The sequence below is a fragment of the Salmo salar genome, chromosome ssa01 (assembly GCF_905237065.1).
Source record: "Salmo salar chromosome ssa01, Ssal_v3.1, whole genome shotgun sequence".
In the NCBI taxonomy this organism is placed as follows: domain Eukaryota; kingdom Metazoa; phylum Chordata; class Actinopteri; order Salmoniformes; family Salmonidae; genus Salmo; species Salmo salar.
Window position 1 is genome coordinate 164486689 of NC_059442.1, and position 25910 is coordinate 164512598.

General features: G+C 41.6%; 2 protein-coding genes across 2 annotated transcripts; one reads left to right on the top strand and one right to left on the bottom strand.

Moving 5' to 3' along the window:
- Positions 1-1439: 1439 nt before the first annotated feature.
- ca9 (carbonic anhydrase IX) lies at positions 1440-22015 on the bottom strand. Its single transcript, XM_014144897.2, has 12 exons — positions 21291-22015; positions 14604-14636; positions 13271-13441; positions 12974-13116; positions 11960-12052; positions 11667-11733; positions 8940-9097; positions 5749-5875; positions 4968-5051; positions 3543-3557; positions 3187-3280; positions 1440-2716 (listed from the first exon to the last, which is right to left on the bottom strand). Exons 1-12 carry the CDS (start codon positions 21421-21423, stop codon positions 2656-2658), a joined length of 1179 nt encoding a protein of 392 aa, XP_014000372.1. The 5' UTR covers positions 21424-22015; the 3' UTR covers positions 1440-2655.
- A 540-nt stretch (positions 22016-22555) lies between these two features.
- LOC123729144 (GATA zinc finger domain-containing protein 14-like) lies at positions 22556-23899 on the top strand (the record flags this gene model as incomplete). The annotated part of the gene is made up of 1 exon (XM_045703108.1): positions 22556-23899. A coding segment is annotated over one exon (1344 nt), but the record flags the coding sequence as incomplete, so codon positions are not given.
- Between the last annotated feature and the right edge of the window lie 2011 nt (positions 23900-25910).

The following is a 25910-nucleotide window of genomic DNA, read 5'->3' on the forward strand; positions in this document are numbered from 1 at the left end:
AATGACTACAGACCCGTAGCACTCACGTCCGTAGCCATGAAGTGCTTTGAAAGGCTGGTAATGGTTCACATCAACACCATTATCCCAGAAACCCTAGACCCACTCCAATTTGCATACTGCCCAAACAGATCCACAGATGATGCAATCTTTATTGCACTCCACACTGCCCTTTCCCACCTGGACAAAAGGAACACTTATGTGAGAATGCTATTCATTGACTACAGCTCAGCGTTTAACACCATAGTACCCTCAAAGCTCATCACTAAGCTAAGGATCCTGGGACTGAACACCTCCCTCTGCAACTGGATCCTGGACTTCCTGACGGGCCGCCCCCAGGTGGTGAGAGTAGGTAGCAACACATCTGCCACGCTGATCCTCAACACTGGAGCCCCCCAGGGGTGCGTGCTCAGTCCCCTCCTGTACTCCCTGTTCACCCACGACTGCATGACCAGGCACAACTCCAACACCATCATTAAGCTTGCAGACTACACAACAGTGGTAGGCCTGATCACCGACAACGACGAGCCTATAGGGAGGAGGTCAGAGACCTGGCCGGGTGGTGCCACAATAACAACCTATCCCTCAACGTAACTAAGACTAAGGAGATGATTGTGGACTACAGGAAAAGGAGGACCGAGCACGCCCCCATTCTCATCGACGGGGCTGTGGTGGAGCAGGTTGAGAGCTTTGAGTTCCTTGGTGTCCACATCACCAACAAACTAAAAAGGTCCAAACACACCAAGACAGTCGTGAAGAAGGCACGACAAAGCCAATTCCCCCTCAGGAAACTAAAAAGATTTGGCATGGGTCCTGAGATCCTCAAAAGGTTCTACAGCTGCAACATCGAGAGCATCCTGACTCTCTATATGATTCCCTAATCACACTGTGTATGTCAATCAAATCAATCATATTTATTTATAAAGCCATTCTTACATCAGCTGATGTCACAAAGTGCTGTACAGAAACCCAGCCTAAAAAGCCATGTCTATTACTATAAATGCTATGTGGAATACAGTATTGTTTTCTTTTTCTTATTTTTTTTATAAATAGATGACAAACCGTAAAATGTATTACTGTTTAGCTCCTGAGTGGCACAGCCGTTTAAGGCACTGTAGCTCAGTACAAGAGGTGTCACTACAGTCCCTGGTTCGAATCCAGGCTGTATCACACCCGGCTGTGATTGGGAGTCCCATAAGGCGGCGCACAATTGGCCCAGGTCATCTGAGTTTGGCCGGTGTAGGCCGTGATTGTAAATAAGAATTTGTTCTTAACTGACTTGCCTGGTTAAATAAATAAAAAATATCTATTTACTGTAGCATTTTACTGATGATTGATTGACCCTACTAACTAAATGACACAGTTGGTGCTATGGCTTCATTTAATCCCCATTTTGGTGGATTTGTATTGCTCATAGTTAATAGATGGCATATGAGACAGACTTTATAAGAATATAACACATTTATTGTACATTTCAAGGTCCAATTGCACATCCGTATACACCGTTGTGGAGAGGTTGAGAGGTAAACTACAAAACAACTTAACGGTATTAGTGACAAGTGTGAATACATTAGAGGATATACAGTAATAACAATACAACACTCATATAAAACACTTCCTGCATGATATCCAACACACACGATACAGCATAACACTTTCATCTGCAGCTCTAGTACTTGTAACGAAGTGAACACCCTGGGAAAAAAGTGATTTGACTTTCTTCGACAGTAAGTCAATTGTATTGAAGTTAGAACATCGACAGGTGGATTGTATTCATGAACATCTTATCATTTTGCCACCACAATTAAATAGAACACATTGTACACATTCCTACTCAGATGGTAACTGCAGCTATTCTTCTACACGTACCATACACACACATCACAGGAGGTTGGTGGCACCTTAATTGGGGAGGACAGGCACATAGTAATGGCTGGAGCAGATCAACAACATCAAACACATGGTTTCCATGGTTTCCATGTGTTTGATGCCATTCCATTCACTCCATTCCAGGCATTATTATGAGCCGTCCTCCCCTCAGCAGCCTCCACTGACACATATTACATACTTAAGCCACTTTGCATTAGTAACAAAGACAAGGACAATCATTCTGAGCAAATGTCAAACTTGGTTTGAGCAATATGAATTCTCTTTCATAACTCTTTTAAAGACACCGGCTCTAGAACATTGGCAACGACTAAGTATTTTTTAAACATCCCACTTTGGGGCTGGATGTGTCAATGTGTAGTTCATACATGCATAATCTATTATCAGAATTACTGTCTTACCGTAATTAGACATGAAATCCCTAGTTTGAAAGCGACTGTTTTTCCTGGAAGGGGTGATGGTCTATTTTCCCTCCATTTTTCAGTTTGATTTCAACTAATGAGCTTCAACCCCTCGTCATAATAGTGACAGCTAGCAAGAGGCACATTGTGCACCACAGTAGAGCGAGCGAGAGAGCGATGCTGTGCTGCGCATACAGTATCTGCACATAATCTGATATAGTATGCAATTTTCAGGGACCACTTTTGGCTTGTGAGAGCTACTTTCAGAACTACTGGCTAAAAAGTCTAGAAAAGTACTGGATAATCTCTTTAATTCTTATTGAAAATAGTTTGAATATGGAATCTGAATAGGATTCCTTTCCAGTGACATCTATGCCTCTTCTTTAGTTGCTGGTTTGTAGATAACGTTCTGTCTGGAGTCCTTTTTGATACTGCAGAGAAAGGAAATACACAGACTTAGTCTACAAAATGTGTACCTGCAGCCTCTGCTTAACTCAATGGCAGAGGAGTGTACGTGTAGCCCGTATGATATGACATAACAATGGTCGATATTGACCAGTTTATATTGGTGTATGTATAGCTGTATGCATGTAGTATATATAGTATGTTGGGTGCATTAGAAAACGTGACGAATCCCGGAATCAAGGGAACAAAGGGTCACAAAACGACTTGTTGTTTTTCAAACGATATTTGACAAAGGACATTTTGGCCTTTGACGGAGGACATTTGGTCTTCAGCAATGAACATCTGTTGCATACCAAAACAGAGGGATCTTTCCATGGACATTTGGTTTTATGACTGGACAGGTCGGCCAAAGACTGTCTTCATTCTGGGAAATGTCGGGAACAACACCAGAACTCATCATTTGTCAGAAATGAGAAAATCAAGGAATCTTACTTACCTAGAGTATTTTTTACGCTGTTGGTATGCGTAGAGCGTGAATAGCAGCAAGGTGACGGCAAAGAGAGCTCCAAAGGCTATGGCCAAGATATCTCCTGTAAATCAAGACATAAATGAGATGTTTACCATCTAGATGTTTTTATGAACCTACCTTAATCGGGCAGTTACAAACCAATTCTGAATTTTGAAAATGTAACATCATCAGTTATCAATTACATATTTTGTGTTTAACTTCATTTAAATACTGTTTAAGAAGTGAATACATGGGAAAGTATTTAAACCGTTTAAAATTGTATATCTTATATTTAGTTAGAAGTTGTACACGTTGGATTTGTATTACTGTTGAGCACAGCTTACCTCTTGCCAGGACCTCTACAGAAACATGACAAAAAGAGAGATGTATATTAAAACATACACTCCAGCATGTAAAATGTTAAACAGTCTGTGTTCCTGTCACACAGGTAAGGTCAGCTTGGTGAACATATAACATCAGCTCAGAGCACAAGGCCTTGTTTAACTTCTGATATGTACAATCTACATCTAAACGCCCCGTCAGACACTGATAATAGAGCTCTGGGGTGAAGTTTCCCCTAGGTACAGATCTAGGATCAGCGTCCCCTCCCCCAATCCTAACCTTAACCATTAGTGGGGGAAATGAAATACTGACCCAAGATCAGCGTCTTGGGGCAACTTCACTCTACTCCAATAACAGTTACCTTTACAAATCAAAGCTCTGGCATCAAAGCCAGTGACATCCATCACATCAATAATGAAAAGTCAAGATGCTGTGTGCACACTGCACAGTACACACAGGACTCCAGTTAACTGTATGACAAACAGCCTAAGAGCATGTTCAAGAAAACATTAAGATAAGGGGAGCATGGCTACCATGCGCCACCTGCCCTTATAAAACCCATGTACGTCCAGAGAACAATTGTCCTATGCACCACCAGCGTTTCAACCTGGTCCCAGATCTGTTTGTGCTCACCAGCGTTTCAACCTGGTCCCAGATCTGTTTGTGCTCACCAACGTTTCAACCTGGTCCCAGATCTGTTTGTGCTCACCAGCGTTTTAACCTGGTCTCAGATCTGTTTGTACACCACCAGCGTTTTAGCCTGGTCCCAGATCTGTTTGTGCACCACCAGCGTTTTAGCCTGGTCCCAGATCTGTTTTTGCACCACCAGCGTTTTAGCCTGGTCCCAGATCTGTTTGTGCTCACCAGCATTTTAGCCTGGTCCCAGATCTGTTTTTGCACCACCAGCGTTTTAGCCTGGTCCCAGATCTGTTTGTGCTCACCAGCGTTTTAGCCTGGTCCCAGATCTGTTTGTGCTCACCAGCATTTCAACCTGGTCCCAGATCTGTTTGTGCTCACCAGCGTTTTAACCTGGTCCCAGATCTGTTTGTGCTCACCAGCGTTTTAGCCTGGTCCCAGATCTGTTTGTGCTCACCAGCGTTTCAACCTGGTCCCAGATCTGTTCGTGCTCAGCTGCTTGTCAACGCCTTGTCACTCTTTGTCATGCCAAACAATGTTGAAATGATAGCACAAACTGATCTGGGACCAGGCTACCATAGTTTTTCTAAATGGATGACAATTGGGGCCTGCATAGTCAACAGGTGATTATTTAAATGACATGGTTGTCCTTGGTTGACTCTCTCGGTGCTCCGCATGACAGCGGCTGTGAGAAGGCATTATTATATATCCTAGAACTCCAGGCTCGTCAGAGTTTGACTTTATTTTAATCATACTAAAAATAGTCTTTGGATTTATAATACTTTGCTTACCGGATGGCCCAGTTGATGGCCCTTCACTGTTAGAGGCATCAGTCTCCGACAAGGTGTTAATAGAGATACCTGGATGTCCTGCAACTGCAAGCAAAAACAATGACTTATCTCGATGTTAATGGGAATAGATAGAAAGTACAATATTAATAATAACAATATTAATAATCAAATGAATAATAATAATATGAATATGAATAATAACTATAATAATAACTATAATAACAATAATAATATGAATAATAATATCAATGTGAATAGTGTAGTGGTCAGAAGAACATGAATGAATAAACAAATAAATGACAGAATTCCCTAGAGTCGACCACCTCTCATGTAACCGTCACACTAATAATATGAGATGTATCATGTAGAAGAAGGAATTTTCACACGTTCTCGTGAAAGTTGTACGTTAACATGCAATACCCCTGCCTTTGAGTGATGAGTTTGTTTCTGAAAGTACTCCCAACCTTTACAAGGTCATACATGAACCCATTTGACATGAAGTATACGTATGTACATGTGTGCTCTGGTCATGAGACTGATCAACATGTATAGAGTGTTAAGGGCACACTGGGTTTCTGTCTTGTGAAACTTGTGTACATACAAAACCTCAACAAAAAGTCTCTGGCTTGTTAAGAGTTGTGCAACCAGGACCGTAACCCTTGACCTGGGCTCAGCTTCTCAAATGACGTTGGTCTATAGTTTGTGAATGTCTCACAAGACAACGAGGTTGCCTAAGGTGGAACACACGTGAAGTGTGCATAGGGGGACGATGTTTACTAACCGATTATGGTGGGAGTGTCTGTGAACGAGGCGAGGACGTGTCTCCCATGTAGAAGCTGAGGTGCTCTGAAGTTCTTGGTCAGGTGCTGGTGTTGGCCTGCTTTCAGGGTGTCCTCCAGAGCAGCCAGCTGGAGAACACAACATGGACACCATCAACATGGACACCATCAACATGGACACCATCAACATGGACACCATCAACACGGAGATCCATTACCATATTGTAGATTGAAGATAGATTCTACTGTTATGTTCAGCCACCATGACCCACACAGTTTTCAAACAGATTACCATATAATTGAATTTAATAAATGTGTAAAACAAATTAAAACATTATCTAGTAGTGCTCTGTCTAAACGTTACATTTCTCTTGTTTGAAGATCTATTTTTAGACATGAAAATACAGACATACAGTACAGGTAGTAGTGGATCTCTTGTACTCTCAAGGAGGTATACATGATGCAAGTCAATCTGTAAATCTCCTGGAAACCCTGGTATCATTACTGACCTGCCTCCTGTAGACTATGATGGTATCATTACTGACCTGCCTCCTGTAGACTATGATGGTATCATTACTGACCTGCCTCCTGTAGACTGTGATGGTATCATTACTGACCTGCCTCCTGTACACTATGATGGTATCATTACTGACCTGCCTCCTGGACACTATGATGGTATCATTACTGACCTGCCTCCTGTAGACTATGATGGTATCATTACTGACCTGCCTCCTGTAGACTATGATGGTATCATTACTGACCTGCCTCCTGTACACTATGATGGTATCATTACTGACCTGCCTCCTGTAGACTATGATGGTATCATTACTGACCTGCCTCCTGTAGACTATGATGGTATCATTACTGACCCGCCTACTGGACACTGTGATGGTATCATTACTGACCTGCCTCCTGTATACTATGATGGTATCATTACTGACCTGCCTCCTGTAGACTATGATGGTATCATTACTGACCTGCCTCCTGTACACTATGATGGTATCATTACTGACCCGCCTCCTGTAGACTATGATGGTATCATTACTGACCTGCCTCCTGTAGACTATGATGGTATCATTACTGACCCGCCTCCTGGACACTGTGATGGTATCATTACTGACCTGCCTCCTGTACACTGTGATGGTATCATTACTGACCTGCCTCCTGTAGACTGTGATGGTATCATTACTGACCTGCCTCCTGGACACTGTGATGGTATCATTACTGACCTGCCTCCTGTACACTGTGATGGTATCATTACTGACCTGCCTCCTGTATACTATGGTATCATTACTGACCCGCCTCCTGGACACTATGATGGTATCATTACTGACCTGCCTCCTGTAGACTATGGTATCATTACTGACCAGCCTCCTGGACACTATGATGGTATCATTACTGACCTGCCTCCTGTAGACTATGATGGTATCATTACTGACCTGCCTCCTGTAGACTATGATGGTATCATTACTTACGTGCCTCCTGTATACTATGGTATCATTACTGACCTGCCTCCTGGACACTGTGATGGTATCATTACTGACCTGCCTCCTGTATACTATGGTATCATTACTGACCTGCCTCCTGGACACTGTGATGGTATCATTACTGACCTGCCTCCTGGACACTGTGATGGTATCATTACTGACCTGCCTCCTGTATACTATGATGGTATCATTACTGACCTGCCTACTGGACACTGTGATCGTATCATTACTGACCTGTCTCCTGTATACTATGATGGTATCATTACTGACCTGCCTACTGGACACTGTGATGGTATCATTACTGACCTGCCTCCTGTATACTATGATGGTATCATTACTGACCTGTCTCCTGTATACTATGATGGTATCATTACTGACCTGCCTACTGGACACTGTGATGGTATCATTACTGACCTGCCTCCTGTATACTATGATGGTATCATTACTGACCTGCCTCCTGTAGACTATGATGGTATCATTACTGACCTGCCTCCTGGACACTGTGATGGTATCATTACTGACCTGCCTCCTGTACACTGTGATGGTATCATTACTGACCTGCCTCCTGTAGACTATGATGCTATCATTACTGACCCGCCTCCTGGACACTATGATGGTATCATTACTGACCTGCCTCCTGTACACTGTGATGGTACCTGCCTCCTGTAGACTGTGATGGTATCATTACTGACCTGCCTCCTGGACACTGTGATGGTATCATTACTGACCTGCCTCCTGGACACTGTGATGGTATCATTACTGACCTGCCTCCTGTATACTATGGTATCATTACTGACCTGCCTCCTGTATACTATGGTATCATTACTGACCTGCCTCCTGTATACTATGGTATCATTACTGACCTGCCTCCTGGACACTGTGATGGTATCATTACTGACCTGCCTCCTGTATACTATGATGGTATCATTACTGACCTGTCTCCTGTATACTATGATGGTATCATTACTGACCTGCCTACTGGACACTGTGATGGTATCATTACTGACCTGCCTCCTGTATACTATGATGGTATCATTACTGACCTGCCTCCTGTAGACTATGATGGTATCATTACTGACCTGCCTCCTGGACACTGTGATGGTATCATTACTGACCTGCCTCCTGTACACTGTGATGGTATCATTACTGACCTGCCTCCTGTAGACTGTGATGGTATCATTACTGACCTGCCTCCTGGACACTGTGATGGTATCATTACTGACCTGCCTCCTGGACACTGTGATGGTATCATTACTGACCTGCCTCCTGTATACTATGGTATCATTACTGACCTGCCTCCTGTATACTATGGTATCATTACTGACCTGCCTCCTGTATACTATGGTATCATTACTGACCTGCCTCCTGGACACTGTGATGGTATCATTACTGACCTGCCTCCTGTATACTATGGTATCATTACTGACCTGCCTCCTGTATACTATGGTATCATTACTGACCTGCCTCCTGGACACTGTGATGGTATCATTACTGACCTGCCTCCTGGACACTATGATGGTATCATTACTGACCTGTCTCCTGTATACTATGATGGTATCATTACTGACCTGCCTCCTGTAGACTATGATGGTATCATTACTGACCTGCCTCCTGGACACTGTGATGGTATCATTACTGACCTGCCTCCTGTATACTATGGTATCATTACTGACCTGCCTCCTGTATACTATGGTATCATTACTGACCTGCCTCCTGGACACTGTGATGGTATCATTGAACATTGTCCAGTTGACTGTTTGGAAGCAGGGAGGAGTGGTAAGAGAGCCATTATATCTGTAGAAGCGCTCCAGCTTGTTTGGCAAAAGATGACGGACATTGAAGGCAGGGATCTCAGTGTTAGACTCTGGAAAGGTGTAAAATAGTTCATCAATTGTGTGGACCATGTGGGTCCTTAAGCTGTCATTTTGTTTCTCCTTAATATTTATGTCTCTCCTTCTGTTGTGGATTTCTTTTAACGCATTGCAGTTTCTGTATGGAATACACATTTCTGTGAAAACGGACATTAAAGTACAATCTAATCTAATCACTAAGAATGTGAGAAACACCATGGGGATTCTTAATAATCTCTTGTGGGCAGATGCACATAAATGCTGACTCCAGTTCGCAGCTAGCATACAGAAATCGGTGGTGGTAGTCAAAGTTGTTTTTAACTGTAATGCAGTTGATTGGTGACGATTACATTTTTTCAGTTTTTTAACATTTTATTTCACCTTTATTTAACCAGGTAGGCAAGTTGAGAACAAGTTCTCATTTACAATTGCGACCTGGCCAAGATAAAGCAAAGCAGTTCGACACATACAACAACACAGAGTTACACATGTAGTAAAAGAACCATGCAGTCAATAATGCAGTAGAAAAATAAGTCTATATACAATGTGAGCAAATGAGGTGAGATAAGGGAGGTAAAGGCAAAAAGGCCATGGTGGCAAAGTAAATACAATATAGCAAGTAAAACACTGGAATGGTAGATTTGTAGTGGAAGAAAGTGCAAAGTAGAAATAGAAATAATGGGGTGCAAAGGAGCAAAATAAATAAATAAATACAGTAGGGGAAGAGGTAGTTGTTTGGGCTAAATTATAGATGGGCTATGTATAGGTGCAGTGATCTGTGAGCTGCTCTGACAGCTGGTGCTTAAAGCTAGTGAGGGAGATAAGTGTTTCCAGTTTCAGAGATTTTTGTAGTTCGTTCCAGTCATTGGCAGCAGAGAACTGGAAGGAGAGATGGCCAAAGGAGGAATTGGCTTTGGGGGTGACCAGAGAGATATACCTGCTGGAGTGCGTGCTACAGGTGGATGCTGCTATGGTGATCAGTGAGCGGAGATAAGGGGGGACTTTACCTAGCAGGGTCTTGTAGATGACCTGGAGCCAGTGGGTTTGGCGACGAGTATGAAGCGAGGGCCAGCCAACAAGAGGGTACAGGTCGCAGTGGTGGGTAGAATATGGGGCTTTGGTGACAAAACGGATGGCACTGTGATAGACTGCATCCAGTTTATTGAGTAGGGTATTGGAGGCTATTTTGTAAATGACATCGCCGAAGTCGAGGATCGGTAGGATGGTCAGTTTTACGAGGGTATGTTTGGCAGCATGAGTGAAGAATGCTTTGTTGCGAAATAGGAAGCCAATTCTAGATTTAACTTTGGATTGGAGTCTGGAAGGAGAGTTTACAGTCTAACCAGACACCTAGGTATTTGTAGTTGTCCACATATTCTAAGTCAGAACCATCCAGAGTAGTGATGCTGGACGGGTGGGCAGGTGCAGGCAGCGATCGTTTGAAGAGCATGCATTTAGACATGAACATGTATTGGGTTTAACATCCATATAAGCATTATACTCTGATTTTACCTCAACATAGTGTGAAATACACATAAACATTAGCCTAAATGCAGGCAAATTTTGCTGGGGGGTAAAGAGGAGATTCGGGATCTTTCACCAACGCGTTTCCATGGCATTCCCATTGTTTTGGTTCAGTTCCATTGACCTCTTTCCGAATATATGGAAGGGGAAGCTTTCTACAAGAAGTGAAGGCAGTTGTAGGATAAGCTCATAGAGCTAAATGAATGGTTGAAGTGGAGATGCAGGTAGGAAACCGTGCAGCCTTTTTACTTCATGTTATCTTGGCTGAGTTCCTATGTCAAGCACTGGGAAATGGATTCCAACATCTCAGAAAAGGTAAGGTCTTGTCTTTTCATTTAGCTAGTAATTAGCTGGATGGCTAGTTTAGCCCTAATCTCTACAAGTATTGAATGCGTATGACAGCCCCGCCGAAGATCAAGAGGTATGAATGCTCTTACTTCTGCCGATGTCAAATCTTGTAAATGTTGTACGGCCACTGAATTCAAATTGGAATTCATATAACTGTTGGGGATAATACAAAGTGGGAATTGAATTCTTGGAATTTACCTAACACTTGAATTGAGAGGAATTCAAATTGAGAGGAATTCAATTATTTCTGAATTCAAAGACTAACCTGGAATTTAATTTAATGAAATGGAATTTACAGGGAGAGGGAATTGAATTAGAATATAATTTGCAGAATTGACCCAACCCTGCTGAGAGTTTCTGTTTAGGGGGGTGAAGACTTTGCTCGTCTTGTTAGCATCTTTTCTCATATATCTCCCCTAGAAGCTGATGGAGCATCTGATGCAATTATGCAAGATTTTAGTTCTGGGTTTCCGAGATTAGATTCTCAGTAATACAGTTCTGTCTAATTTTCAGGCAATTCTCTAAAATGATCTTGCTATGTTCATTTTATGAACCTAGAAAGCATAAATGAGAAAACAGTCTCCAATCTGTTGGAGACAACACAAGGACATTTCAAGAAAGGAGTATGTAAACTACATCCAACGTTGTAGTACACAATGTTTTGGCCACAAAACAAAATGGTCTATGGCTAGAGGCGTATCACGGGGTTACCTTCGATGCTGACATCAGCGAGCGCAGACAGGATCTTTTCATAGTTGTCATTCTCATGAAGACCAATCTAAATCAAAAAGAGTCAGGAAGTGATTAAAGTGATTACTTTTGTATAATTTATTTAATAATCTCGAGGATTCTTCTGATTAATGTCTGTTTTTAAGTATGTGAAACCCAAGACAAATGTCTTATCCTAGAATCTTATCCAGTAGTGGTGCATGAAAATAGACAAATGACACTTCAAACCTTTGAGTCACCATGATGAGTTGTTATAACTGTGTGGAATAACTTACCCCAATGAAGCCCCCTAATACAGCCAGGCCATCTGATTTGCTGGCTGCCTCGGACAGATTTGCATATTTAGAGTTGTAATGAACCATGTGAATCTGGGAAGAGAAGCACAGGAACATGTCTGTCACTGTTTGGTACAGTATTATTTAGAGACATGATTGCACGGAACTTCCTTCCATCTCCTACTGCTCAAGTGAACAGCAAACCTGGTTTCAAAAATCAGATAAAGCAACACCTCTCCCCTATTTCACCTGAATATTTTGTGTGCATGTACTGATATGTAGGCTATGTGTAAGTGATGGCCTTGATGCTACTGAATATACATGTAATATATGAATATGTAAATGTTAAAGGCCTAGAATATGTAAATGTTAAAAAGCCTCGAATAGCAGGTTTCTTTTCCCAGCGATGAGTCAGTACAGACACTGCAAGTGTCAGTGAAACAAAGAACACCAGCAAGAAAGAGTTAGTAGTGAATCATGGTAGTGATGTCCTAGGTGCTTCTGGATGTAAATGTAATGTATGAATATGTAAATATGTAAATGTAAAGCCATATAAGATATGAATATGTAAATGTGAAATGGTAAAGCCCTAGAATATGTAAATATGTAAATGTTAAAAGCCTAGACTATTAGGTTTCTTTTCTCTGTATTGAGTAAGTACAGAACTTTTTTCTTGTTTTACATTTCTGTAGTTCTGTCCTTGAACTGTTCTTGTCTATTAATGTTCTGTATTATGTCATGTTTCATGTTTTGTGTGGACCCCAGGAAGAGTAGTTGATGTTATCGCAACAGCTAATGGGGATCCTAATAAAATACTAAAATATTAAAATTGTTGTGTTGTCTTGTCAGTGTTGTCACTTTTAGTATGTTGACTATGAGCCACATGCCAAAGACAATTTCCCATCTTGACATATAGATTTGATGGGCAATAAAATGATTTTCAGTTTAAACTAATTGAACCTGCAATAATTCTGGGGCATTTTTTCATTTCCCCAGTATTTCTGACTTCCTCACCTCTGCAGGGAAATGGACGTTATCTATGGTGTGTTCAGATCCTGGTACCTCTTTGGTCCCCCAGTGGAAATGCAGTTGGGCGGCCCGGAACTCGTTGTCAAACCCACTGGTGATGCGCATGGTGTTGGGCAGGACCAGCTGCACTGGAGACACACACGTGGTTCTATTTAGTTTTCCAAGTGTAGAACCTTCTGCAAAGCCATCCACGTTTTGGTACAGCTTTATAAGGAAAAATGTTGCCTAATAAATGTTGCTCGTACCGTCAATATAATGCATATTAAACAGCCAGGAACTTACAGGTATGGCCGTTGTTCAACAGTGTCAATGCTAAGCTGTCTGTCAGATCATAGCCCTCCAGTGTTATGGGTGGCAGGCTGCGGTCATAGAGGGCTCTCCTGGTATCAATGTCAATGGGAGACTGGGATTTTCCACTGCAGTGTGAGAACTCAGAGGACCAGGCAGCTTGATCTGTCAATAGGATGTGGGGAAATTATTAACAGAACAATGGCCCTTCCGCAGTGTGACTTAGTTAATGATAAGACACGGCTCTCTTCTTATGAACACAAGTTTTTTGCACATGAGATTTACACAGGAAATCCTGCATGAAGTGAAATATGCATGACACTGCAAGTGTCAGTGAAACTATGAACACCAGCAAGAAAAAGTTAGTAAGGAATCATGAAATAGTAACTATTGATGACCACCAGGAAATAGTGATGACCACCAGGAAATAGTGATGACCACCAGGAAATAGTGATGACCACCAGGAAAAGGTGATGAACACCAGGAAATAGTGATGACCACCAGGAAATAGTGATGACCACCAGGAAATAGTGATGACCACCAGGAAATAGTGATGACCACCAGGAAATAGTGATGACCACCAGGAAATAGTGATGACCACCAGGAAATAGTGATGAACACCAGGAAATAGTGATGACCACCAGGAAATAGTGATGACCACCAGGAAATAGTGATGAACACCAGGAAATAGTGATGACCACCAGGAAATAGTGATGACCACCAGGAAATAGTAATGAATAAGCTGTATACCGTCTTATTTAACTCTAGGACGATAATATTTCATTAATGATGTGGGAGTATTAATGTGTTTAGTTTAACACCTGTAACAAGAGGCTATAAATTAAAGTTCCTGATCACAACCATTCATAAAGAGATCAACAATAGCAAACACAATTATTATTATTATCAATGAACTGTTTAATAACTATCAAGCAATCTTAGGTCACGCTAACTTCACTCATTCAGTTACATTATGGCTTCTTCTCACTAAGTAATACCAAGCAACAGGTGCAAGATCGATCGTGGAGGTGGACATTAACAGTGGGATGTTCCACTCATATCAATGAAGACTATATGCTAAGTAAGGTGTCTTGAGTATTGGTAGAGTTTGTACCTCTGGCTCACATTTATGATCTTATTTTACCACCGTAACTAAAGCAAAACATGGTTCTCTCTTTATTACAGACATGATAAGCCTTTCTTTGAGCGACAGAAAAAGAGACTTGTGTTGGTAACTGATAGTTGGACCGATAAGGCAGATCAGCCTGTGCAGAGAGAAGGATACAGTGCATGTATTCTCGTAATAACAACGGTTGTGAATATTTACCTTCGTAGCCCCAGTGTCCACCATGAGGGACACCTGCAGAAAAAGAGGGAAGAGGATTCATTTATCAGTGATCTGTAGTGAACGGCAACAAAACAATATGAGCAGCATGAATATATGCATTTGTGAGTTTATAATTTTACAGGTTACTAAAAAGTTGACGTTATTAGAGAATAATAATTCAAACTGTTTTGTCTGAGGATCAGATATGTGGGACCAAATAGCTGATCTTGAAATATTGTGTCTATTAAAGTTAATTCCAAACTATGCTTAAGTAATATCCACCTATTGCAGCAACCAAACAGATATTGGCAAATGCACTCATCAAAAAATGACTTGGAACAACAGTGACCCATTCTTATGTGTTAGGCTAACCCAATACATATCCATTTACGACGAAAGTACATATTTAGGCATAACTGTACAATTCTGATCAACCATTCAGGATGTATTTCATCAGCGTAGGTTCCTTAAATGGTTAAAAGGAAGCAGCCAAGTTCTAATCCCAAGTTGAAAGAGCCAGGTATCTGAGCACTCTGGTTCTGGATGACGCAGGTATTTACTATTACTCTTTTAACCACACACACAATCCTAACTGTATGCTCTTGTGTGAACGTGGCCATTATCAATCCCCCACTGTATGCCCTTGTGTGAATGAGTCTATTATCCAGCCTGCCAGTAAAGGCGTCAGCATACTTCAGTTCGGCTGGCGCCTTGCGGAGAATCGAACAGTAGAGAACCGAACGAGTGTACTCGCATACTCACTTAAAAGACTTTCACTTGATAAACTTGAAAAAAGCGGCAATAGTACTATTTGTCCATTTTGAGACACCGTAGCCAGTATACACTTCCTCAAAATAGTCAGAATTTAAAAATAAAAATTATTTCACCTTTATTTAACCAGGTAGGCTAGTTGAGAACAAGTTCTCATTTGCAACTGCGACCTGGCCAAGATAAAGCAAAGCAGTTCGACACATACAACAACACAGAGTTACACATGGAATAAACAAACATACAATCGATAATACAGTAGAAAAATCTATATACAGCATGTGCAAATGAGGCAGGATAAGAGAGGTAAGGCAATAAATAGGCCATGGTGGCGAAGTAATTACAATATAGTAGGATGTGCAGAAGATGAATGTACAAGTAGAGATACTGGGGTGCAAAGGAGCAAGATTAATAAATAAATACAGTATGGGGATGAGGTAGATTGGATGGGCTCTTTACAGATGAGCTATGTACAGGTGCAGTGATCTGTGAGCTGCTCTGACAGCTGGTGCTTAAATCTAGTGAGGGAGGTAAGAGTCTCCAGCTTCAGAGATTTTTGCAGTTCGTTTCAGTCATTGGCAGTGGAAAACTGGAAACAGAGGCGCCCAAAGGAAGGATGGGCTTTGGGGGTGACCAGTGAGATATACCTGCTGGAGCGCGTGCTACGGGTGGGTGCTGCTACCAGACACCTAGGTATTTGTAGTTGTCCACATATTCTAAGTCAGAACCGTCCAGAGAAGTGATGCTGGACGGGCGGGCAGGTGCGGGCAGCGATCAGTTGAAGAGCATGCACTTAGTTTTACTTGCATTTAAGAGCAGTTGGAGGCCACGGAAGGAGAGTTGTATGGCATTGAAGCTCATCTGGAGGGTAGTTAACACAGTGTCCAAAGAAGGGCCAGAAGTATACAGAATGATGTCGTCTGCGTAGAGGTGGATCAGAGAGTCACCAGCAGCAAGATTGACATCATTGATGTATACAGAGAAGAGAGTCGGCCCGAGAATTGAACCCAATTCCGGACAACAAGCCCTCCAATTTGACATACTGAACTCTATCAGAGAAGTGGTTGGTGAACCAGGCGAGGCAATCGTTTGAGAAACCAAGGCTACTGAGTCTGCCGATGAGGATGTGGTGATTAACAGAGTCAAAAGCTTTGGCCAGGTCAATGAATACGGCTGCACAGTAATGTCTCTTATCGATGGCGGTTATGATATCGTTTAGGACCTTGAGCGTGGCTGAGGTGCACCCATGACCAGCTCTGAAACCAGATTGCATAGCGGAGAAGGTACGGTGGGATTTGAAATGTTCGGTAATCTGTTTGTTAACTTGGCTTTCAAAGACCTTAGAAAGACAGGGTAGGATAGATATAGGTCTGTAGCAGTTTGAGTCTTAAGCTAACATAACTAAAAAAAAATCTGTCATTAATTTTGACGTTATGCAGAGATCTTAGTCACGCAATTTTACATCTAACTAGGATGTTTGATGCAGTATTTTTCAATTAAAAAAATGTCATGAAAACGAGTTGTTTCTCATTGAATGACAACAAAGACTTTATTGAAGAATCCCTACTGTTGACCAATCCTCAATGAAGGGGCGTAGACTTTGGCTACCGACTTCAACTTGCCTCAAGAAAAAAAAATTGTGTGCCCGAAAAGCCGTAAAAAACCCCACTGAAGTCCAAAATGAAGAAAAACTTCACCAAGTGTCTTCATAATATATGCACGAACTCTTCCAAACTGTTTTGGCTGAGAAGCGAGCGGACGCCTTTAAGCCTTGCTCAGGGGGATCAGACGGGACAGAGTGCCATGTTCCTAATGGGGCAGACGGGTCCAAACAGCCTGATTGGAAAACCCCGGGTCATTGTTGTGTTACATGGCCCCTGAGCCACCAGGGAGACCGAGGAGACAGACTGGGCTCCATTGTAAATAGCTCCTCTGTCAGTTTCACCATTATGAGCATGTCATCACCTAAAGACATGCCTGATGATGATATCATCAGAATGCTGACATCACTAAAACCGGGATCCAATTTGGAATACAGTTATCCCCCTTTAAGAATAGACCATAGGACTGGACTGAGGAATCTTAGTGAGAAGTTTGATTCATTGAACAACTGGCAGTGAGACTTGACTGTGAAAACCTCACTGTGTCTGTCTGAGACATACTTTAGGAAGGGAGGTGACCCTTCATTTTGAAACCGGTAGTTCTGTGATGTGACGTGTTCAGACTTCATTTAGAAACTGGTGAGAAGTCACCCACTGCACACAGCCAGACTGAGTTGACTTTCAGTTAGGTTTCATTTTCTCTGAAGGTTTCAGTTTTTAATTTTAATTTCAGTTCACACATTTTTCCCCCTAGTTTAAGTTTACTATAACAACCTTGCCAACAAGTTTGGAGGGAACGTTCAGTTGATTCACCTGTCTGTTTGACGTGTGGATATACTTATTGTACCACTGAGAAAAGCCACAAGCAGAACCCCATGTTTAACACTTGGTCAGTAAATCATGAATTCGATATTTCACCCCAACATTGGTGATGCCACTTTTTTAATTCTACGGTTTAAAAAGGAGCCATTGGTTTGTGGGTGCGTCTCTGCGGTAGGCAGCCACACAGAAGACAGTAGTGTATTACTGCTATTGAGTCTGACACGTGGAAGGACTGGCTGATGAAATGCCGGACTGCACATTCTGAATCACTGCACCTTTTGCCAGGGCACACGGACTCTACGTGCCTTTAAAAACGTACAGTCAAATCTCAGAGCAGAATGTGCTGTGATTCAGAATGTGCAGTCTAACATTTAGTTCGTCACTTCTTCCACAGTGAGTCAGTAGAAGGGAAACCCTGATGTCAGTATTTTTGAATCATTTCAAATAAATGTTACCATATTAGTCCACCTCATTAGAAATAATTTCTTTATTATGCCAAAAGATGCTAAAGAAGCACACATTTGCTTTTATTTTTGGTTAGCTGTAATTTGACTTTTATATTGCCCATAAGGTGGATAAACAAAGGTAATTATGTAAAGAATTACAGCTAGGTTACTATGGTTACAATTTCATTGGGTGTAAATACTTTTCTATAAACTACTTTACCAAATCCCAATGCATCTGATTATTGTATCAAAAGAAAGATAGAGTTAGAAATGAAAGCCCTTCCTGTTCCTCACAAGGATGTGTTAAAGTAAATGTTGAACGGAAGCATGTCTCTGTGTGAAAATAAACAGAAAATGTGTTTGTTCTCACAAGTGCTTAATATGGATTAGTAAACTCACTGTTTTGGTATTTGTAAACACTGAAACCCTAATAAGTTTGTTGGGCAACTTCCATCGATGCCAAAAATCTGGTTTTAAAAGAGCTAAAGGATTCCTTGTTTTTGGAACTAAATGAAAATCTTCAAGTATTTTCAAAGGTCTGATTATTTGGACAAAAGAATGTAACTGATTCTTTTTTTACATATGAGGAATGGGATGTTCTATCCATATTGGCTGTCTATTTAGCCAAACACAGCATGTCCTTTAGAGACAGCTATCTTTTTGACATCCCCATTTTGCTTCATAAATCCAATGTTACAGAATGTTCATCCAGAAGCTTTAAACGGTTTTAGTTTAGTCTTGTTCTTCATGAAAACCTGTCTCAGCCATATCAAAAAACGTATGTATAAATCATGTGTATAAAATTGGCTAGATCCAATATTTGGGACCAGATGCTGCCAAGTCAAGTGTGTAGTCTACAGTGTCAACACTAGTCTTATGAGTGGAGACATGGTTTATAGGACTTGTCTTGCTGTCTTCACTTTGTAACTTCCTGTCAAAGACAGACTGAGACAGCCACGATAAAACATCATTAGTGTAGTTGTCAGTACTGCCAATACAGCACGTATCCCAGTGACTGTGCCTGTACCCCCCACCTCTCTCCCCCACCAAGACGCCAACACCGTCGGCTGAGGAATATTCTAACTTTTTTATTTTTTTGAATGAATTCCTGTGAGGCTTGTGTTCAGATCTGAGGTATTTTCTTTATGACCGAGCACTTAATTGTAAGCTGTCAGTAGAGTCCAACCTGACGGAAATTGGTTTTACAGTGACAATATTAAATAATTTAAATTAAGAAATTAGGCTGCCATTGGCATATTCATAAAGAGCAACAATTGAAGGTTTACATGTCATGAAAAGAAATGGATGTAAAATATGGTTTTGAATCTTGAAATCCTTACTTTGATTAATCATGTATGCCTTTTCATGATGGAACATCTCTAACCAGCTTAAAACAAACATACGGTACAATAGAATGGTTAAATACTGTATATTGCCTAATGTTCTAATCTCAGGTGTAGGCTACCTCCTGTTGAAATCAAAGACATTGAACTAGGAAGCACTAATTCATCACTTGTTGGAATATAATACTCTGCATAAACAATATCCTCAAACTATTTGTTGAAATTTTTGATAATACTGTAGGTTATAACAGAATCAATACTCCTATCCCTGCCCCTGTATGTCTCGTCCATTGTCCAAAGTCTAAAGGAAGGACTCGTTTATCTAGGTGGTAATTGCGTCTGACACAATTAGGTGACTTATCTGCACTGGTAAATAAGCATGAGGTGATCTGGAGGAGTGATTATGACAGTGGTGAAAAACACTGGCTCTATTTTCCTCGTGTTAGAACGCTTACCCACACACATCTGAAGCTTTGCCTAATCACTCTTACAGGATTTAAAACACATGTTTTGGGTTTAAATATTTTTTTATGAACTTTAATCAAAACCATTTTGATAATACTTGCATAAAAGGTGAAAACTATTGCTGGAAAGACTAGCTTTTGAATACAAACTTGAGTAACAGTCTTTATTGAGATGTTACAATAAAAAAAGCATTATTGTAAAAAATTTATTCAAATAAAAAAGTGAATCATGAATTAATCTTGAAACGAAGCAATGATGCAATACCAAAGACCTTGTCTTCTGAACTGAAACCAGGTCCACTGTCCATTCAACGTTTAGCCAGCGTCTTCTGAACTGAAACCAGGTCCACTGTCCATTCAACGTTTAGCCAGCGTCTTCTGAACTGAAACCAGGTCCACTGTCCGATCAACGTTTAACCAACGTCTTCTGAAGCACCATACACATCACACTACTACACACATCCCACTACTACACTCATCACACTACTACACACATCACAAATCACACTACTACCCACTAAACAACATAAAACATCCCATCAGACCAGTTGAAATAACACCACCACTAAACAACATAAAACATCCCATCAGACCAGTTGAAATAACACCACCACTAAACAACATAAAACATCCCATCAGACCAGTTGAAATAACACCACCACTAAACATCCCATCAGACCAGTTGAAATAACACCACCACTAAACATCCCATCAGACCAGTTGAAATAACACCACCACTAAACAACATAAAACATCCCATCAGACCAGTTGAAATAACACCACCACTAAACAACATAAAACATCCCATCAGACCAGTTGAAATAACACCACCACTAAACATCCCATCAGACCAGTTGAAATAACACCACCACTAAACATCCCATCAGACCAGTTGAAATAACACCACCACTAAACATCCCATCAGACCAGTTGAAATAACACCACCACTAAACATCCCATCAGACCAGATGAAATAACACCACCACTAAACATCCCATCAGACCAGTTGAAATAACACCACCACTAAACATCCCATCTGACCAGATGAAATAACACCACCACTAAACATCCCATCTGACCAGATGAAATAACACCACCACTAAACATCCCATCTGACCAGATGAAATAACACCACCACTAAACATCCCATCAGACCAGTTGAAATAACACCACCACTAAACATCCCATCAGACCAGATGAAATAACACCACCTTGCTCGGTCAGTAGCAGCCACAACACTCACCTTTAGGATGATGCTCCCCGCTGTCCTTCTCACTGCTCCCGCCATCCTCCTCTTCGGAGGATGAGGAAGAGGAGGATGCATTTAGCACCAGACCATGGAGGAAGAGGAAGGTGAGGAAGATCTTGAGAATCATCTGGTCAAGGTATTGTTAGGATCTCCTGTGTCAAACAAGCACTGTGGCAGTTCTCTGAAAATGGTCTGTCAGGTATTCAGTCTACAGTTAAACTATGTAATGAAGTCTACTGTCTGTCTCTCAGGTAGTCTACATATAGACTATGTAAGGAAGTCTACTGTCCGTCTGTGTTCAGTCAAACTGTCTTTAGTGAGACAGCACCCAGCTAGTTATCAACCGGACACTCAATAGTAATTTTGTCCTGAGAAGAGAAATGTTCAGCTAGGCAACAGAGCAAGTTTCAACAGAGCAGGTTTCAACAAAGCACACTTAGCAAGAAGGTAAGAGTAGTAAAGTTGTCTTCAATATGCCAAGCTTCAGTCTTCATACTCTCTCTTCACTCATTGACCTGTGTCTCCTCTCCTTCACCGTTACTGGATCTAGGGCCAGGACATCTGGTCTGGGCTTTTTAAAGGCAACTCGGAGGACAGCCCAGGCACCAATCAGGAGCCTAGGAGCTGCTCAAGGTGGCTGGTACATCCCCTGTTCTCCCCCACTTCCCTCTCTTTCTGCTGGACTAGACCCACACACAGGCACAGACACACACACAGTCCCTATCTAATCTCGTGCCTTGTCAGACTCTCTCTTTCTCTATCTCTCAGTCCCTATAGCTGCACAGAGCAAAGTCCAGAGGACTGCCAAGATGAGGTGTGAGAGGGGGAGTTTGATGGAGTGAGGAGAAATGCAGGTAATGATAAGGGCAGTCAGGAATGAATGAAATATCAAAGTGAAAAATAAATAAATGAAGATGTATTGTCACATACACCGGATATGTGTAGTGAAATGTGTTGTTTTATAGGGTCAGTCAGAGTAGGACTGCCCCCCTGGAGCAAATTAGGGTTAAGTGCCTTACTCAAGGACATATCAACATGTTTTTCACCTTCTTTGTTCTGTCTGACAAGGGGGTGTAACTGTACTTTGAAAGATAAACACATTTACTACAGCCAGGGATTTTTACTATTACTTACACATGTTGTTCACTGGCAACCCTAACAACAACCCCAACAACGCTAACAACAACCCCAACAACAACCCCAACAACCCTAACAACAACAACAACCCTAACAACAACAACAACCCTAACAACAACAACAACCGTAACAACAACCCCAACAACGCTAACAACAACCCCAACAACAACCCCAACAACCCTAACAACAACAACAACCCTAACAACAACAACAACCCTAACAACAACAACAACCCTAACAACAACAACAACCCTAACAACAACAACCCTAACAACAACAACAACCCCAACAACAACCCCAACAACCCTAACAACAACAACAACCCTAACAACAACAACAACCCTAACAACAACAACAACCCTAACAACAACAACAACCCTAACAACAACAACAACCCTAACAACAACCCCAACACCAATAACAACCCCAATAACAACAACCCCAACAACGCTAACAACAACAACCCCAACACCAATAACAACCCCAATAACAACAACCCCAACAACGCTAACAACAACAACAACCCTAACAACAACCCCAACAACCCTAACAACAACAACCCTAACAACAAACCCAACAACACCAACAACAACAACAACCCTAACAACAACAACAACCCTAACAACAACCCCAACACCAATAACAACCCCAATAACAACAACCCCAACAACGCTAACAACAACCCCAACAACCCTAACAACAACAACAACCCTAACAACAACAACCCCAACAACGCTAACAACAACCCCAACAACCCTAACAACAACCCCAACAACGCTAACAACAACCCCAACAACCCTAACAACAACAACAACCCTAACAACAACAACAACCCTAACAACAACAACAACCCTAACAACAACCCCAACAACGCTAACAACAACCCCAGCAACCCTAACAACAACAACAACCCTAACAACAACAACCCTAACAACAACCCCAACAACGCTAACAACAACCCCAACAACCCTAACAACAACAACAACCCTAACAACAACCCTAACAACAACAACAACCCTAACAACAACAACAACCCTAACAACAACCCCAACACCAATAACAACCCCAATAACAACAACCCCAATAACAACAACGCCAACCCTAACAACAAACCCAACAACAACCCCAATAACAACCCCAATAACAACCCCAACAACAATCCCAATAACAAACCTAACAACCCCAATAACAAACCTAACAACCCCAATAACAAACCTAACAACCCCAATAACAAACCTAACAACCCCAATAACAAACCTAACAACCCCAATAACAACAACCCCAATAACAAACCTAACAACCCCAATAACAAACCTAACAACCCCAATAACAACAACCCCAATAACAACACCAATAACAAACCTAACAACGCCAACAACAACCCCAATAACAACCCCAATAACAAACCTAACAACAACCCCAATAACAACAACCCCAATAACAACAACGCCAACAACAACCAATAACAACCCCAACAACAACCCCAACAACAACCCCAACAACAACGCCAACAACAACCCCAATAACAATCCACCGTACCTTCTTCGCTGTGCAATCTGGTTTCCAAGCTGGTCACGGGTGCACCTCAGCCACGCTCAAGGTACTAAACGATATCATAACCGCCATCGATAAAAGACAGTGGCCAAGGCTTTCGACTCTGTCAATCACCGCTTCTCAAATGACTGCCTTGCCTGGTTCGCCAACTACTTCTCAGATAGAGTTCAGTGTGTCAAAAATCGGAGGGCCTGTTGTCCGGACCCCTGACAGTCTCTATGGGGGTACCACAGAGTTCAATTCTTGGGCCGACTCTTTTCTCTGTATATATCAACGATGTTGCTCTTGCTGCGGGTGATTCCTTGATCCACCTCTACGAAGATGACACCATTCTGTATACTTCGGGCCCTTCTTTGGACAATGTGTTAACAAACCTCCATTTACAAAATAGCCTCCAACACTCTACTCAGCAAACTGGATGCAGTCTATCACAGTGCCAACCGTTTTGTCATCAAAGCCCCATATACTACCCACCACTGCGACCTGTATTCTCCTGTATTCTCTCATCGGCTGGCCCTCGCTGGCTCCAGGTCATCTAGTCTTTGCTAGGTAAAGCTCCACCTTATCTCAGCTCACTGGTCACCATAACAACACCCACTCGTAGCACGCGGTCCAGCAGGTATATCTCACTGGTCATCCCCAAAGCCAACACCTCCTTTGGCCGCCTTTCCTTCCAGTTCTCTGCTGCCAATGACGGGAACGAATTGCAAAAAAAAAAATTGCTGAAGTTGGAGACTTATATCTCCCTCACTAACTTTAAGCATCAGCTACCTGAACAGCTTACCGATCGCTGCAGCTGTACATAGCCCATCTGTAAATAGCCCATCCAACTACCTACCTCATCCCCATATTGTTTTTATTTACTTTTTTTGCTCTTTTGCACACCAGTATTTCTACTTGCACATCATCATCTGCACATCTATCACTTCAGTGTTCATTTGCTAAATTGTTATTACTTCGCTACCTTGGCCTATTCATTGCCTTACCTCCTTACTCCATTTGCACACACTGTATATAGATTTTTGTATTGTGTTATTGACTGTACTTTTGTTTACTCCATGTGTAACTCTGTGTTGTTGTTTTTTGTCGCATTGCTTTGCTTTATCTTGGCCAGGTCGCAGTTGTAAATGAGAACTTGTTCTCAACTGGCCTATCTGGTTAAATAAAGGTTAAATAAAAAAATGTATCTTAAAAAACAATAACAACCCCAGTAACAACCCTAACAACAACTCCAATAACAACCATAACAACAACCCCAACAACAACCCCAATAACAACCCTAACAACAACCCTAGCAACAACCCTAGCAACAACCCCAACAACAACAACACCAATAACAACCCTAACAACAACCCTAGCAACAACCCCAACAACAACAACACCAATAACAACCCTAACCCCAATAACAACCCTAACAACAACCCCAATAACAACAACAACTCCAATAACAACAACCTCAATAACAACACTAACAACAACAACTCCAATAACAACAACCCTAACAACAACCCCAATAACAACACTAAGAACAACAACTCCAATAACAACAACCTCAATAACAACAACAACTCCAATAACAACAACCCTAACAACAACCCCAATAACAACAACAACTCCAATAACAACAACCCCAATAACAACACTAACAACAACAACTCCAATAACAACAACCTCAATAACAACACTAACAACAACAACTCCAATAACAACAACCCCAATAACAACACTAACAACAACAACTCCAATAACAACAACCCCAATAACAACACTAACAACAACAACTCCAATAACAACAACCCCAATAACAACACTAACAACAACAACTCCAATAACAACAACCTAAACAACAACTCCAATAACAACAACCCTAACAACAACTCCAATAACAACAACCCCAATAACAACACTCAACAACAACTCCAA

Bases quoted from the DNA above. Each gene is read 5' to 3' on its own strand.
- ca9 (XM_014144897.2), bottom strand. From the start codon at position 21,423: ATGATTCTCAAGATCTTCCTCACCTTCCTCTTCCTCCATGGTCTGGTG. The intron at 13,442-14,603 runs GTAAATATTCAC...TCCTATTGACAG, and splicing joins TGGACACTGGGGCTACGAAG to ATCAAGCTGCCTGGTCCTCT. The intron at 5,052-5,748 runs GTTAGTAAACAT...TTTTGCTTGCAG, and splicing joins AGACACTCCCACCATAATCG to TTGCAGGACATCCAGGTATC.